This window comes from Muntiacus reevesi, chromosome 4 (genome assembly GCF_963930625.1).
Source record: "Muntiacus reevesi chromosome 4, mMunRee1.1, whole genome shotgun sequence".
In the NCBI taxonomy this organism is placed as follows: domain Eukaryota; kingdom Metazoa; phylum Chordata; class Mammalia; order Artiodactyla; family Cervidae; genus Muntiacus; species Muntiacus reevesi.
This window is the reverse complement of record NC_089252.1, coordinates 20,263,913-20,280,189: the sequence shown is the minus strand read 5'-3', so window position 1 is coordinate 20,280,189 and position 16,277 is coordinate 20,263,913. Positions and strand designations below refer to the sequence as shown.

The window sequence follows — 16,277 nt, the reverse complement described above, 5'->3', positions numbered from 1 at the left end:
TTTATACTCTCTTTCCCTCTCGGTTACATTTTGCTAACGTGTTTTACATCTAATTGCTCTGTGTATCCTTTAACGGCATACTGTGGACACAGGTGATTTTTGTGTGTGGGTGATTTCCTTAATCTTTTACCTGTGAGTTTTTCATTTCTTAGCTTGTTTCTAGTTGCGGCCTTTTCTTTTTCAGTTACAGAAGTTCCTTTAACGTTTTTTGCAAAGCTGGTTTGGTGGTGGTGAATTTTTCTACCTGTTATTTGTCTATAAAAGCTTTTGATTCTCCACCAAATCTGAAGGAGAGTCTTGTGGATAAAGTATTCTTGGTTGTAGGCTTTTCCATTTCACTCCCTTCTGGCCTGCAGTTTCTGCTGAAAAATCAGCTGCCATTCTGTGAACCAATGTATTACCTCATTTCCTGCCAACTGTTTACATGAGCTATTTTATTTCTCCCTTGTTATTCCCCACTCATTCAACAAGGCCTATATTTTTATTCTTAACTTACTTGTCAGATCTCCACCAACACCACAGTTAAACAGCAACCCTCATGTATACTTCAACATCAGTCAATCAGGAGGTGCAATATCTTGTGTGCAGCGAGTGGAGGAGAGCTAGGTTGAAATCTGAACCACTTGAAAAGCTTTTCTTTACCATCTGAGCCACTAAGGAAGCCCACACACCCTTAGAAAGCTTTTCTTTACAGCTAATATTGAGTATCTCACGTTGTGTCCAAATTTTCTCATTTCACACAGCCTATTTTAAGACCAATCTTTGCCACAGAAGCTTTTCCTACTGTAGTTTCACACCAGCTATTAATCAGGTTAGTTCTGAACTTAATGTTTTCTGGTTTATACATCCATAACTGGGGAAAACACACTGTGCGTGTCTCTGTATTCCTTATAGCATCCAGCAGAGCACCAGGCATGGACAGGTAGCTCCCCAGTGGATTTTCCTGGAAGTTAAGTCAAAAGATCTGGATACAAGCACTGCTGTGAGAGTGCTGCACTCAATGTGCCAGCAAATTTGGGAAACTCAGCAGTGGCCACAGGGCTGGAAAAGGTCAGTTTCATTCCAGTCCCAGAGAAAGGCAATGCCAAAGAAGGTTCAAACTACTGCACAATTGCACTCATCTCACATGCTAGCAAATACTCAAAATTCTCCAAGCAGGCTTCAACAGTACATGAATCAAGAACTTCTAGATGTTCAAGCTGGATATGGAAAAGGCAGAGGAACCAGGAATCAAATTGCCAACATCCGTTGATCACAGAAAAAGCAAGAGAATTCCAGAAAAACATCTACTTCTGCTTCACTGGCTATGCTTAAGCTTTTGACTGTGTGGACTACAACAAACTGTGGAAAATTCTTAGAGACAGGACTATCCAGCCACCTTACCTGCCTCCTGAGAAACCTGTTTGCAAGTCAAGAAACAACAGTTCGAATTGGACATGGAACAACACACTGGTTCCAAATTGGGAAAGGAGTACGTCAAGGTTGTATATTGTCACCTTGCTTATTTAACTTATATGTTTAACTTATAAGTTATATTTAACTTATATATTTAACAACATGCAAAATGCCAGGGTGGATGAAGCACAAGCTGAATCACGACTGCCAGGAGAAACATCAATAACCTCAAAAATGCAAATGACACCAGCGTTATTGCAGAAAGCAAAGAGGAACTGAAGAGCCTCTTGATAAAAGTGAAACAGGAGAGTGAAAAAGCTGGTTTAAAACTCAACGTTCAAAAAACTAAGATCATGGCATCTGGTCCCATGACTTCATGGCAAATAGATGGGGAAACAATGGAAATAGTGGCAGAGTTTGTCTTCTTAGGCTCCAAAATCACTGAGGATGGTCACTGCAGCCATGAAATTAAAAGATGCTTGCTCCTTGGAAGAAAAGCTATGACCAACCTAGACAGCATATTAAGAAGCAGAGACGTTACTTTGCTGACAAAGGTCTGTTTGGTCAAAGTTATGATCTTTCCAGCAGTCATGTATGAACGTGAGAGTCGGACCATAAAAAAGTTGAGCACCAAAGAATCGATGTTTTCGAACTGTGGTGTTGGAGAAGACACTTGAGAGTCCCTTGGACAACGAGGAAATTCAACCAGTCAATCGTAAAGGAAATCATTGGAAAGGAAATCATTGAATATTCATTGGAAAGACTGATGCTGAAGTTGAATCTCCAATACTTTGGCCACCTGATGTAAAGAATGACTCGTTGGAAAAGACTCTGATGCTGGGAAGAATTGAAGACAGGAGAAGGGGACGACAGAGGATGAGATGATTGGATGGCATCACAGATTCGATGGACATGAATTTGAGCAAGCTCCGGGAGCTGGTGATGGACAAGGAAGCCTGGCGTGTTGCAGTCCATGGGGTCGCTGGGTCAGGCACAACTGAGTGACTGAACTGAACCACTTCCTCCATTCATTACCTATAATCTTAGGCAAGATGCCCTAAGATTATCTAAGCCTCAGTTGCTTCCTTTATACAATATGGGTATCTATTTTATTGGGCTGTGAGGCCTAAATAAGTTAATTTTGGAAGTTTTCAAACTATGAAGTGGCATATGACTGTTGTTATCATTCTGGGATAGCATCAGAACCATCACGCACTAAGAACAGCCAAGAGAATAAATGTCCTGAAATTTGGAGTTCTTAGTCATTTTAGGGCTGACCCAGATAGTTGTTCTAACATTCCAGTTGCTTAAAATGTCTTCACTATTTCTGAATTTAAATGTATATATAAGGGCTAACTTTTTCTTGCAGATGCCACTAAGAAGTCTGCTCTCTTCTTTCATACGTTGACTATGACTTTACAAAAAAAAAAAAAAAAAACCTTAGAGAATTTCAACTGTATCCAGGTGAGGACTGTTAGTAGCCAGTAAAGGTTGTGGTCAACAATTTCAAGCATCATGCCTACCATGCTCCAGCCCTTCCTTCCTATCTACTTCCTGAGGCACAACTGCTGCAGCAGCAGAGGAAAACATCAAGTTAGGAAGCCCAGTACTGATTCTAGTGAGCAAGCTGTGTAGCTTCTCTAGGTATCAAGTTTGAGTGTAATCCAGGTTCCAGAAAACTCTGAACACAGGTTTTGACAAATCATTCTTTCATCTGTGGAATCAATCTTCAGCATCCCCTTCAAGTATAAAATATGATTGGGCCAGATAACAACCAGTTTTAAAAAACATACATACTAGGATACTTTTTTTAGTCAAGAAAACATGGACATCCTAGCATGTTGGGGTTATTAAAGACTTTCGCCACAACAGTTACTTCTTAAAGATGGAGACAGTAATATTTCCACATGAAAACTTATTTCTATAGTATTCTTAGGTGTACCTATGCAAACACCTAGGGAATTTAATTTCTCCCTTTATGACTATATGTATCCTTAGTTGAAATTTGATAGTAACAACATACTTGAGGATCTAGGGTCACAACGAATTAATGTTGAAGGTAGAGCTAGTTATCTTCATTCCAAACGGTATCAAGCATCATCTTCAGAACATATTATAAGAACGCCTTAGGCTGATGATAATGCTCACAATCCTGCTCCTTTTACTATTCTTCTGCAGAACTCTAAATGGCTCTGTTCTTTGATATGTATTTTATTATGTCTTTTGCCTCTCTCTAGATGTTATCAAGTCTTTCTTATATGACTGTCTTCAAATAACTATTTATTAATAGAAGCTCCAATTCTGACGTTTGAGAATCCAACATAATTTACTTCATTTTGCTTTCCCTGGTGTTGGGACTCTTTGCTAGGTTAGAAAGGAAAAGTTAACCAAAGTATTTATATCAATCAAGATTTTTTTAATACCACTCTTTTTTTTTTTGAAACAAGGCCAAGAAATTCCATGGTGTCAGGAAATTAGTCAAGTCTGTTGTCGACTCCAGGGAACAGAGTATAAAGCAGGTCAAGATCTCAGTAGTTTGCAGTAACCTGTCATCTAGAAAACAAATACCCAAATTTAGTCTGGTATACAGTCCTGAAATTTTTCAAAACTATAATAATTAAAATATTTTTAAAATATCAAATCCTTTCTATTTTCTTTTCACAGTATCCTACTTGTCTCTGATGGACCCATTTTTCCTTGACTATCTGCAGGAAAGTTCTACCTTTTAGTGGGAAATACTTTAGCATAAATGAATGCTATCTAACATTGTCTTACATCATTCAGCTCCTCTGAGGGCTCACTATCATTTTCTTAAGTATTCTAAAAGCAGGTTTTACTTTAAAGTATCCTTGAAGAACGTAATTCCCACCTGTTAATAAGTTATAATTCTACTAACACAAAGGCTCATTAGCCTTCTGGATTAACAATATTCAATATTTACTCAGGGACTAAGATTTCTGCAGGGAACCCAATGCCTACCTGGCTATCAGCTGGGTCTTTAAAAAGTCAGTAATGCTAAATTATAATGAGGGTAGATACTGTTACAAATAAGCTTTATACATTTCTAGATTCATCAAGTATGATCCTAATTAAAATTTTGATGTGCTCACTAAATGTCAAACACTGTTTTAAGTGGCCCATTTAATCTCCATAGGAAGAGACTACTATTACCCATGCATTACAGGGCTTCCCTGGTAGTTCACCCGGTAAGGAATCTGCCTGCAATGCAGGAGACCCGTTGGGAAGATCCCCTGGAGACGGGAACGGCTACCCCCTCCAGTATTCTGGCCTGGAGAATTCCATGGGCAGTCTAGTCCAAGCGGTGCCAAAGAGCTGGACAGGACTGAGTGACTTTCACTTCCACAGACAAAAAAACTAAAGCACAATTGCTGCTGCTGCTGTTTAGCTGCTCAGTCGTGTCTGACTCTTTATGACCCCATGGACTGTAGCTTGCCAGGGTCCTCTGTCCATGGGATTTCCCAGGCAAGAATGCTGGAGTGGGTTTCAATTTCCTTCTCCAGGGGAATCTTCCCAACCCAAGGATCAAACCTGCATCCCCTGTTTGGCAGGCAGATTCTCTGCCACTGAGCCACCAGGGAAGTCCAAAGCACAATTAATCACTTGTTAAGAAACTTCTCTAAAGTCGACAAAGGTTGAAAACTGACAATCTGGCTTCAGAGTCTTCATACTTAACCATTATTCTATCTTACCTCTCATATCTAGAATTGTTACTGGGATGGGTATTCTGAAGAAGTGTTAACCAACTGAAATCTACCTTACATCAAATATAGGATCACCACAATCACAGGACTAACAGGTTCCTAAACCTCAAAACCCAACACATTAAGGGAACAAATTTTGACCTATAGTAGGTAGTCTATCCCTTCATTAAAACACCTCTGGAATTTCCAGCAGTGGAGAGGAGATGTCATTTTCTCATGAGTAACAGCATACGGGCTTAAAGATTTTTTTAAAAAAGGTGGAGGGGGGGGTGACCAATGATAGTAAGAGTAGCAACACAAAGACCCAAGAGAAAAGAAACAAGAAAAGGTAAAGGGCCAGTCCAATCAGCAATAATGACCAACATTTCAGGGAAGTTGAACCTATTGCCAATTATCACTTTTGACACTGGAAGGGGAGCACGAGCCAGAAGCCTACAGGCCACTTCTCTGTTAACTTCAAAATCAAATGGAAGGAAGGAATTTAAGGAAGTGAGATGTAACACATTAATTTTTCTACTCATCTTATATTTACCCTAGGAAGTAGACTTAATCGCGCTTTCTTGAAATTTTCATTGTTATCTTTTAGCCTGAATTATTTTCATCTCCTGTGTGCCTTTTAGTCTCACTCCCTAAGAAAATGTTATCCAGTTACTAAAGAATCACACTATCTCAGGGTCATGGAGGTCAGTTAATTTGGTATTTCCCAAATTGGGTGTCCAGTAGGTTTTCCAGTATGTCATGTATGGATGTGAGAGTTGAACTACAAAGAAAGCTGAGCACTGAAGAATTGATGCTTTTGAACTGTGGTGTTGACGAGAAGACTCTTGAGAGTCCCTTGGACTGCAAGGAGATCCAACCAGTCAATCTTAAAGGAAATCTGTCCTGAATATTCAGTGGAAGGACTGATGCTGAAGCTGAATCTCCAATACTTTGGCCACCTGATGCAAAGAACTGACTCACTGGAAAAGACCCTGATGCTGGGAAAGATTAAAGGTGGGAGGAGAAGAGGATGACAGAGGATGAGATGGTTGGATGGCATCACTGATACGATGCACCTGAGTTTGAGTAAGGTCTGGGAGTTGGTGATGGACAGGGAAACGTGGCGTGCTACAGTCCATGGGGTCGCAAAGAGTCGGATACAACTGAGCGACTGAACTGTACTGAAATTGGGTGTCATGCAGAATATTGCTGCTGCTGCTAAGTCACTTCAGTTGTGTCTGACTCTGTGTGACCCCATAGACGGCAGCCCACGAGGCTCCCCCCTCCCTGGGATTCTCCAGGCAAGAACACTGGAGTGGGTTGCCATTTCCTTCTCCAATGCATGAAAGTGAAGTGAAAGTGAAGTTGCTCAGTCATGTCCGACTCTTAGCGACCCCACGGACTGCAGCCTAGCAGGCTCCTCCATCCATGGGATTTTTCAGGCAAGAGTACTGGAGTGGGGTGCTATTGCCTTCTCCGGCGGAATATTGCTACACAAGGCTTTTAACAGGCAGGCCATAAACCAGAGATTCTGGGCTGTTCAAGAGCACATATAGCTTCTTTGCGACATCCCTGCTCCCGTCTCCAACATGCTCATGTCCAGAATGAAGCTTCAGAAGAGATTCCGGTTTGTAACATTCCTCAAAAACACTGATATATATAACACAGACAAACATCAAAGCCAACATTTCTCTTGTTCTTGTCAATCTCTTCATGACCACCTTCAGCAACAGCCAACATTGCATTCTCTTTCACTTTTAAAGAACAGTTTCACTGGATACAGAATTCTAGGATGGAATTTCTCCCAACACTTTTCACTCTGCTCTTCTTCAGTGGTTCTGCTGTAATTCTTTTCCTACAGGTAAGAATTTTTTTTTTTCCAACTTCCCCCAAGGTTTTCTCTTTGCAATTCATTTTCTGCAATCTGAGTATGACATGAAAATTCAAAGCGTTAGTTGCTCAGTCATGTCCAACTCTTTGCAACCCCATGGACTATACAGTGCATGGAATTTTCCAGGTCAGACCACTGGAGAGGGTAGCCATTTTCTTCTCCAGCAGATCTTCCTGACCCAGGGATCAAACTTGGGTCTCTCAAATTACAGGTAGATTCTTTACTGTCTGAACCACCTGGGAAGCCCCAACACACCTAAGTGCAAACTACATTTTTTATATCCTGTCAAGTATTTGGCCTCTAAGTTTCCTGGATCAGTTTGATGTCTTGTCATTAATTTTGGAATTTCTTTTGCTTCATTTGTTCTCCTTCTGATATCCCAAGCAAATGTTATGTTACACTTTCCCAAACTGCCCACAATTCTTCAATGTTCTAGGTTTGGTTTTTGTTTTGGAGAAAAGGTTGTTGCTGTTGTTCTATTTTCTTTTTGCATTTAAGTTGGGAAAATCTCTATTGACAGATTCAAGCCCATACATTTTTTTCCCTCAGCAGTGTCCAGTCTACTGAGGTGATCATCAGAAGCACTCATGTCAGTGTTCATTCCTGGCATTTAAACTTTGTTTTTGATTCTTTAAGCATTTTCACCTCTACTTGCATCTGCTCTTGCATGGTGTCTACTCTTTGTTAGAGTTGTTAGCACATTAATCAGTTACATTCCTGAACTGGTGACTCTAAAATGTGTGTCACACAAGAATCTACTTCTGACTTCTTGTTTTGTCTCTTTAGGCTGTTCCTTGCCTTTTGGCATGTTTTGCAATTTTTCAAAAGCTGAACATGATTACCAGACAATAAAAAACTGAGGTAAACAAATCTTTATCTTGAGGTTTTACATTGATCTGGCCAGGATTTGGGTTGTATTTAAGGTTTGCTGTAAATGTAGATAGCTGAGGCTTTTTGAAACTCATTACTTTTATAGTCCTTTCACATTAGACCAGGTCTAACTTGGAAGAATGGTCTCGTCATTTGGAATATATCCACTAGTCCTAATTCGGCCTTCTTACATAAACTAAACTCTTCTTTCCCAATAGCTTTCAAAGTATCTGAAGACAAGCAGCACGTAAATTATGCCTGTCCTTAAGTCTGATCTCTGATATCCCGACATGTTCAACTGTCCAATGTACTTTGTTTTCATCTCCTTTGCCATCCTGACCCCTGCCTCTGAATACACTGTGGTAATTCCCTTCGCTAATGCAGAATCCAGCCCAAGTTGAATACATAAATCCAGCTGTGGTTTAACAAGCATCCAATGAAATAGAACTTATGTTTCATATTCTGAACACTCAGTGTAGCTTAACACTGTTTATGTTACTACAGCTTTATCACCATGCTAACAGCTACATGATGACCCCTGTTTTCTCAAGAAATGATGCCAAGTCAAGTCATACTGATGCAGTTAGCTTAGAGAAGTCTAAATGCAGGAACTGACAGTGGAAATTTTTAAGTGATAATGAAAGCAATGCAAGATTCACAGATTCCCCATTCAAACTGCTCTGGTTATGGACCAATGGTTATTAAACTGTGTGTTAGATAGATGTGTGTTAGAGGCAGCTTTAACGCAACTAAAGTTGTAAGCAAATCTGGGCAATAAGCATTTTTCAACTTTTGGCCACTCAGAAAATTTAAAAATGACAATGATCTCATATTCTATAATCTGATGTTTCATGAACAAATTTTTTTTTTTTTTTTGGCCTTGTCACACAGCATATGAGGTCTCAGTTCCCAGAACAGTGCCCCCTGCAGTGAAAGCACAGTTTTAACCCCAGATGGGAACCAGGGATGTCCCAAACACACTTTTTCTTTAATCAGAGAAAACTGAACGTATTTATCTATGGCCCCAAAAGTTGAAAAGTAACTAAAATCTCATTAGGATTTAGAACACAGAATACATTACTATAGCATAATGTATTCAGCATCCAATAAGTTATCAAAAATTTATCAAATTTACTGATAATGATCTGCCTAATATGTGTATTTCATTGTATGTAAAATTATCTCAATTTTAAAATGCACTAAGTATTAATCCTAAAAAACACCCAAGAATACTACTTTATGATGGAATAATATCACCGGATATTGAAAGCTTCCAAGAATGAAATTGGCTTTGCTTTGAAGCAGTGCCTTTCTTCATAACCTGATCTAAGCATGACCAAATTTGACATGTTTTACAAAGAAATTTTGCTTTAGGACGCAATGCCAGGCAGAGTTCTTTCTGTGAGATGATATTAGTATGAATGACATAAGGTTCTCTTTAAAATTTTGATTTAACTACCTAAGAAGTTCATATTTTACTTCAACAAAAATGATGTGTGCAATGGTATCAAAATTACCAAGACAAATTCTAACCATGAATCTTACTTCAAAAAGGAGTGGACAAATAAATTAGAAGGTACAGTAACCAAAAATACCACTCCCCCAGTAAATTACAATGGTGCATTGAAGGACTGAGCTTAGAGAGGCAGTAAGGACTTGTATTAAACAGATTAACTTCTAGTATTTTTGATAGTAAATATCTCCCCCAACCAGTATGGTCACACAGACCTAGGACTTCCAATAGATCCACAACTTATATATCCTACGTAAATAAATGGACCTCTTTTCTAAGGCTTCAGCTGTCTTTTAAATAAAGGAAACAAAAGATACAATAAATGCTAGCCACCTATAATGTTGTTTTAAAAAGTCATTATCACAAACACTTTTTAAAAGATGAGATTGAATATATGCAACTATTTAAAACAAAACAGTGGAGTGAAATACACTGAAATATTAAAAATGAGTTTTCATAGAGGTTGATATAAACTTTTGAGCTGGAATTTTTTCGGTACTTTCCAAATTTTCTATAAATAAACATTAATTGTTTTTATGATGGGAAAGCGTTTTAGGAATAAAAGGCAAGGAAAAATTTTAAACTCTGCATACAAACTTACTCAGAAGTTTCCAACTATAAGATGAAGAAAGGAGGGAAAGTCAAAAACACTGAATTTTAGAGTTTAAACAGATCTCATAAATCATTAGGTTTGATATCTGCATTTTGAAGATGAGGGGGAAAAGAGGTTTATATTACACAACTTCAAGTTCACACTGTAAGTTCTAAAACCCATAACTCTCCAGTTCATTATTCTAATACAAACTTCATACTCACTGAAGGTTAATCAAGATAAATATCCAAGTTGGATGTAAATCTGTACATTGAGTATGGCTGTAACTCTTCTAACATTTTTCTAATTATGCTTACAATGATATTTTTAACCTGTGATTTTTGTAAGATTAAGAAAATACATTGAAATGTTATCAGGAGCTAAGTAGTTTTAATATATTCACTTTAATGTAATTACTTTATTTTTCAAATTTCCTTTGAAGATAGTATTAACTAATACTTCAGTGCTTCAGTGTTCTCATTCATAAAACAGGTATAACAGTATCCAGCTCATACAGTCACAAATAAAGATAGGATCAGTACCTAAAACTGCACCTTCATAAAGAGTAAATGCTAAGTATCAGTTATTATTTTATAATAAAACTATAAACTGTCTCCTTACAATAGCGTTTAACTGCAGTATCAGGTTTCAGGTTAGACACTGGTCATTTTTCACCCATATAATGTATGGAAAATGTTTCCTTTATTCAGGATTGGGATATTTCATTCAAGAGGCCAAAGATGTTTGGAAATCTAAATAAAAACCAATAAGCTCTTAGAGGCCGTGAAGACAACCTATTTTCTGACGGATACTAATTAGGGATGGGGCAGGAACTCCATGTGTGTAGGCATTTTCACTAGTTTACATCACTATGTTGGACTTTTCTGTTAACTATTTCCTAGGAGAAAATTCTTCCCTCTGAATCTGCTGTCTTATAAGGAATGCCTGGTGGTTCCAGTGATGTTACTGTCTTTGTGACTAGACTGCTATGTACAACTTACTTGGGTTGTCATTAAAGTGGACAAGATCCAACATGATTATCCCAGGGAATTATTTTCCAGAAACAGGTGATCCCTATTACTCCTGGGCCTCACCAGCTTGGAGGAAACACTGCCTTTTCCTCTGCTCCAAGCTCTGATACAGACACAAATGCCTCACTGCTGCTACTTGGCCCAGGAAGGGTGGGAGGTGACCTTCCTGATTCCACTGCAGCACCTTCAGTCACTGTGCTGTTCCAACCTCCTGCTTCCAGATGTTCCACTTCGGAGCTTAGAATAGTTAAGCAAACGCTCCCATCTTGAGGAGGGTACATGCCAAGATGTGGTTTATTTCTTCAATTCCTATCAGTGACCCACCTTCTAAGTAGACTGCCATTTGAGGGAGGAGGGCACCCATAGCATTTCTCTTATTAGAGTGGAGCTATTATATACATCATATTTAATAAATATAACTTCTCCATTTTATCTATCTGTATCTTTTAAGCAATCTTTATCAGTCATTATAAACAGAATTTTCTGTGGCAATGGAAATGTCCTGTATCTGCACTATCCAACAGAGTACCAAAGAGCCACGTGTGGCTACTAACCATCTGAAATATGGCTAATACTGGTAACTTAAATTTTATTCAGTTGTAATTAAATATCACTGTGGCTAGTGGCTACTGGGTAGTGCAGTTCCTTATCTCTTTACATTTCACCTCAACTCCATGTGTCTCCAATTCATTTTTCTTCCACAAATTTCATTTCATCCCCCTCTCTTCATTGTCTCTATCTTTATATTTGTGTAATATATATACATATACATCTTTATTATATGATATGATAAAGACAGACTATGCTAGGTTTTATAATTCCTTTATTATATTTTAATATATATTAACTTTTTTATAAGTTCTAGGAGGTGGGAAAAGCTGCCACTCAATTTAACATCTTTAAAAAAAGAAACCTCTGCCTTTATTTTCTCTACAGAAGAGAGTGAAAATCTAAATCAGTCAAGGAAATAATGTGAATATCACACTTTAATTACACCCAAGACGCCTAACAGAATCAATTACATTCCAGACCAACTTCATTTCTGAGACAATTTCATCTCAGATATCATGAAGAACTACCAAAAGGGTGCACGCTAGCATTATTGTACCTAATTTTGAAAAAAGGTAGACTCTATAAACAACAGAGAAGTAAGTATGGGGCAGGTAAGTCCAAATCTCAAAAAAAGATTGAATATATTATTTAAAAGAACTTAGGAATCCAGTTGTAATCACTGAGATGCTAAGAATATAACTAGGAACATAAACCCTTGCTTTTTGACAGTTCACACTACAGATATAAAAACACTGCAGACAAAAAAAAAAAAAAAACACTGCAGACATCTTATACTCTTTTTACAGTATCCCTATAAATAAAACATAAATTCACTGGTTAAATGATAAAAGATATAAACTAGCTAGAAAACCTCCAAGTTTCTTTGTTTTGGAGCTGAAACTTCTGGGGCATTTACTATATGCTGAGCAGTTTAAGCATCCCAACTCATTTACATCCTGTAGTAATCATATAAAGCAGGTATAATTATTATTTCTATTTTATAGACAAGGAAACTAAGGTAGAGAAAGATCAAATGATTTGCCATATGCCACTCAGCTAGTGAGTAGTGAAGCCAGATTCTTAACTCAGGTAATCCGGTTCCAGAGTCCCTACTCTTCACCACAGAGCTAAAGTGCCTGGCTATGTGTTCACTGATCGAAGATCAAGCTGATTAACTGGGAAAAATGTCTAATCACAGGCATATGTTTCTAGCCTAGCCTTATCTCTCAAACACTCAAAAATATTTTTATTTGTAATTTAAAATATATCCTTAAGAAATTTACAGAAGAAACAAAAGCCAAAACAAGAAGTAACAAAAGTAAAGTGTTTTCAAGAAAAACTCTCAGACTGAAACACTGACTCAGTAAGATAATACAGACATACTTATTTTAAAAACTAATTACATAAGAATCTGACAAACAACTCCAAGATTAAGAATGGCTGATGTTAAAAAAAAGTCTGAAATAGTCCCAAAATTAGCATGGGCAAAAAAATGCCACAGCTACATTGTCAAAAATATACTCCACCAAAAAAAAAACACCTCAGAGCTAGAAAGTTTATATGCAGCCAAAAAAGCCCCAAAGTGAAGGGAACGGTCTTTCTCAAAGGAAAGCAGGGTGTTTGCTTTGATGTCCCTACTGCTTCAGTAACGGAAGTACAGGAAGAGTGGCATGATGCATGGCACTGGCAGCTTTCTGTGGCCACGGAGCAGCCAGAGCTAGAAGGTCCACGGGAAGGACATCGCAACTTCCGAGACAGCGGGAAGGCAATCGAGGCGTCGGGGACAGTGCGAGGGCAACCAAGGTGTCAGGGGACAGCGGGAAAGAAGTAGAAGCTTCAGAGGACAGCGATCAGGAGGTGGCAACGAAAGTAACAGATTCCAAAACAAAGGCCAGAAGCAGAGTTTTAATAAAGGATTTGGACAGTAATTTGAGGTAGAGGATTTATCTGGCAAAAACAGAACTATGTTCAGCAATGTGAAACTGAACATTATTTTTCATACAAAGTTAAAAGCACATTGTATTTCCTTCCTGACCGCTTGCCCAGTCCCCATCTCTTCAAGAGAGAAAAGCTTCATCTAAATTATTTCATCTGACTGATGACTGTCATTTATAACTTTATTGCTACTTCCATCTTGGGTACTCCTTTGGAAAAGGTATATGGATTCATTACATATTCTAATGTATTGTTTATAGATTATAAGATAAAGTCAAGCACGTATCTGCTGATACTTTTTAAGTTGACCTGTCTTTATACTTAGAAATGTCTCTTAATAGCAGGCTTCCCTGGTGGCTCAGATGGTAAAGACTCTCCTGCAATGCAGGATCCCTGGGTCGGGAAGATCCCCTGGAGAAGGAAATGGCAACCCACTCCAGTAATCTTGCCTGGAGAATTCCATGAACAGAGGAGCCTAGCAGGCTACAGTCCATGGGGTTGCAAAGAGTCAGGCATGACTGAGCAACTACATCACTCACTATCACTCAAAAAAGCTCTAAATTATTTATGCTAAAATATTTTATTTATTGGAATTAACTTCAACATTCTTTAAAGAATAAAAAAAAGACATATAATTATTTACTTTGCTTACTGAAGTGATCTTTTCTCAGAGCTCATTACTTTCATCAAGCATATACTTTCAAATACCTATTTATTTGTACAATTCCTAAACCCACAGATTAGGAAAAATAATCTAAAAGTAGAGAGAGAAAATGCTTTAAGCACCAACTGCAAGCAATAAAACAGTTAAGAAGCTAACCTACAAAGAACACATGTGAAAGTTTCTTTAAAAAGCAGACAGTAGCAGATTAAGCAGTATTTAACATTCACATTAAATAGGTCCAAATACTCCTATGAATTTCACCAAGCTTTATGGGCAGGACTATTTACCAGTTGTTAGACATTTATGCAGATTCTTCGACGTCTCACTTTAACAAGCAACCTGTGCCTGTGGGGACTCCCGGCAGCACAGGGTGGGTCCAAGGACCACCTGACTGAGGGGTACTGGGTGGCGTGCTCCTGTGCTGGGGGAACAGAGGCAACGCTTCAGTCAGGTCTGGGCCGACTAGGCAAACTCGCAGAACCCTTGGTGCTAACATCTCCTCGGATGCCAATTCCCTATCCACCTGCCCCACAGCTGTATCATCTGTGAACTGGCCAACTAAAAGCCAGTATTAAATCTCTTTTTTTCAACAGAGATCAATAAAACACTGACAAAACTCTCCACTCCCCCCATTAGAGGACCATGCTGTAAGCAAGAACAAGAACAACAGAAACAGCAACATCAACAAAACCCCACAGGACTATTAAAGGAAAACAACAGAAACGAGGAAGAATGATGAGAAAAGATAAACAGTGTGGCATAAAGATTCAAGAGAATCAATACATATAATAGGAATTTAAGGAGAAACTATGGTAGCTCAGACGATAAAGAATCTACCTGTAATGCAGGAGATGTAAGTTCAATCCCCAGGTTGGGACGATCCCCTGGAGAAGGGCATGGCAACCCACTCCAGTATTCTTGCCTGGAGAATCCCAAGGACAGAGAAGCCTAGCGGGGTCCATGGGGTCACAAAGAGTTGAACACAACTAAACAACTAACACTTTAATAAAAAATTAACAAAAATAAATGGCAACACACATTTTTCTGATAAAAGGGTACAGCAATGTCAAGCCAAATTAATGAAAGGCCAATATTCTAGATATGTGATAGTCAAAGTGTTAAATGTGTAGGAGAAAAGAAAAAAAATGGTAACTAGGCCAAATGAAAACCCAAGAACTCTACATTCAGCCAAGTACTCATATGTGAGCAGAAAGGAAAGCCACTCACAGACATACCAAGACTTGCACTAATTTTGCTATTTGTCAAGACTTCCACATCTCCTTTTTTTGACATAGTTGACTGGAATAGCTTTTCAAGTAAATTTTTAAATGACATATATGAATAATGTAACAAAATTTAAAAATAAGAAAAATACGACCGTCTACAGACCACTAAAAGGATCTAGGATTCTATAAGTGAAACTGGTCAGTAAAGAGCAAAGAGAAGAGAGGGAGAAAACCTAAAAGAGAGCTATTATTTCAAAGTATGCAATTTCAATATCAATAGTAGGTTGTGGTTTTTACCTATAATTCTGGATTTTTGGTATAATCTACATTTTCCCCAGGAATGTATGTGAATGTATACACACACACACACACACACACAAATATATAAACATATAAATGAACAAAAACTTTTGTGAAATTTTCTAAACAAAAGTATGTAATAAATTTCTAGCTACTGTTCAGAAAATGGAGATTACTAGTCTGAAAACCATGTGCTCCGTTAGCATCAGAAACATTATTCAAGCAGAGGCTAGTTAACCTATCTTTTGAGAAGTGTGCTAAAATAATTTCCAGCATTGTGTAAATTAGATGATCTCCAAACCAAACATCAATCTAACACTACAACTATCACTTTTCAAAGAAAAAACTCAATTAAAAAAATGGACAAAGGACTTCTCCAAAGACGACAAATAAATCACTGACAAGCATATGAGAAGATGACTATTAGGAGAACACAAAGCAAAACCACAATGAGATACCATTTCATGCTCATTAGAAGAGATATTGAGCAACAAAGACAGAAACAACAAATATTGACAAGGGATATGGAAAAAGAGGAGCTCTGTACATTGTTGGTAGGAATGCAAAATAGCTGTGGTCATTATAGATGGTATAGTATGGCAATGGC

General features: G+C 38.1%; 1 protein-coding gene across 3 annotated transcripts in view; it reads right to left on the bottom strand.

The window, feature by feature from the left end:
- RPRD1A (regulation of nuclear pre-mRNA domain containing 1A) overlaps window positions 1–16,277 on the bottom strand; it is a 64,727-nt gene that overhangs the window by 8,110 nt on the left and 40,340 nt on the right. Inside the window, exon 7 of one of the 3 annotated variants that reach the window (XM_065932355.1) lies at window positions 3,799–3,948. The exons of the other annotated variants lie outside the window; for them this stretch is intronic. Coding sequence (XP_065788427.1) covers window positions 3,916–3,948 — 33 coding nt within the window. The 3' untranslated portion in view covers window positions 3,799–3,915. Of the gene's footprint in view, window positions 1–3,798; window positions 3,949–16,277 lie in introns of those variants that run through there. 3 annotated transcript variants of the gene reach the window in all.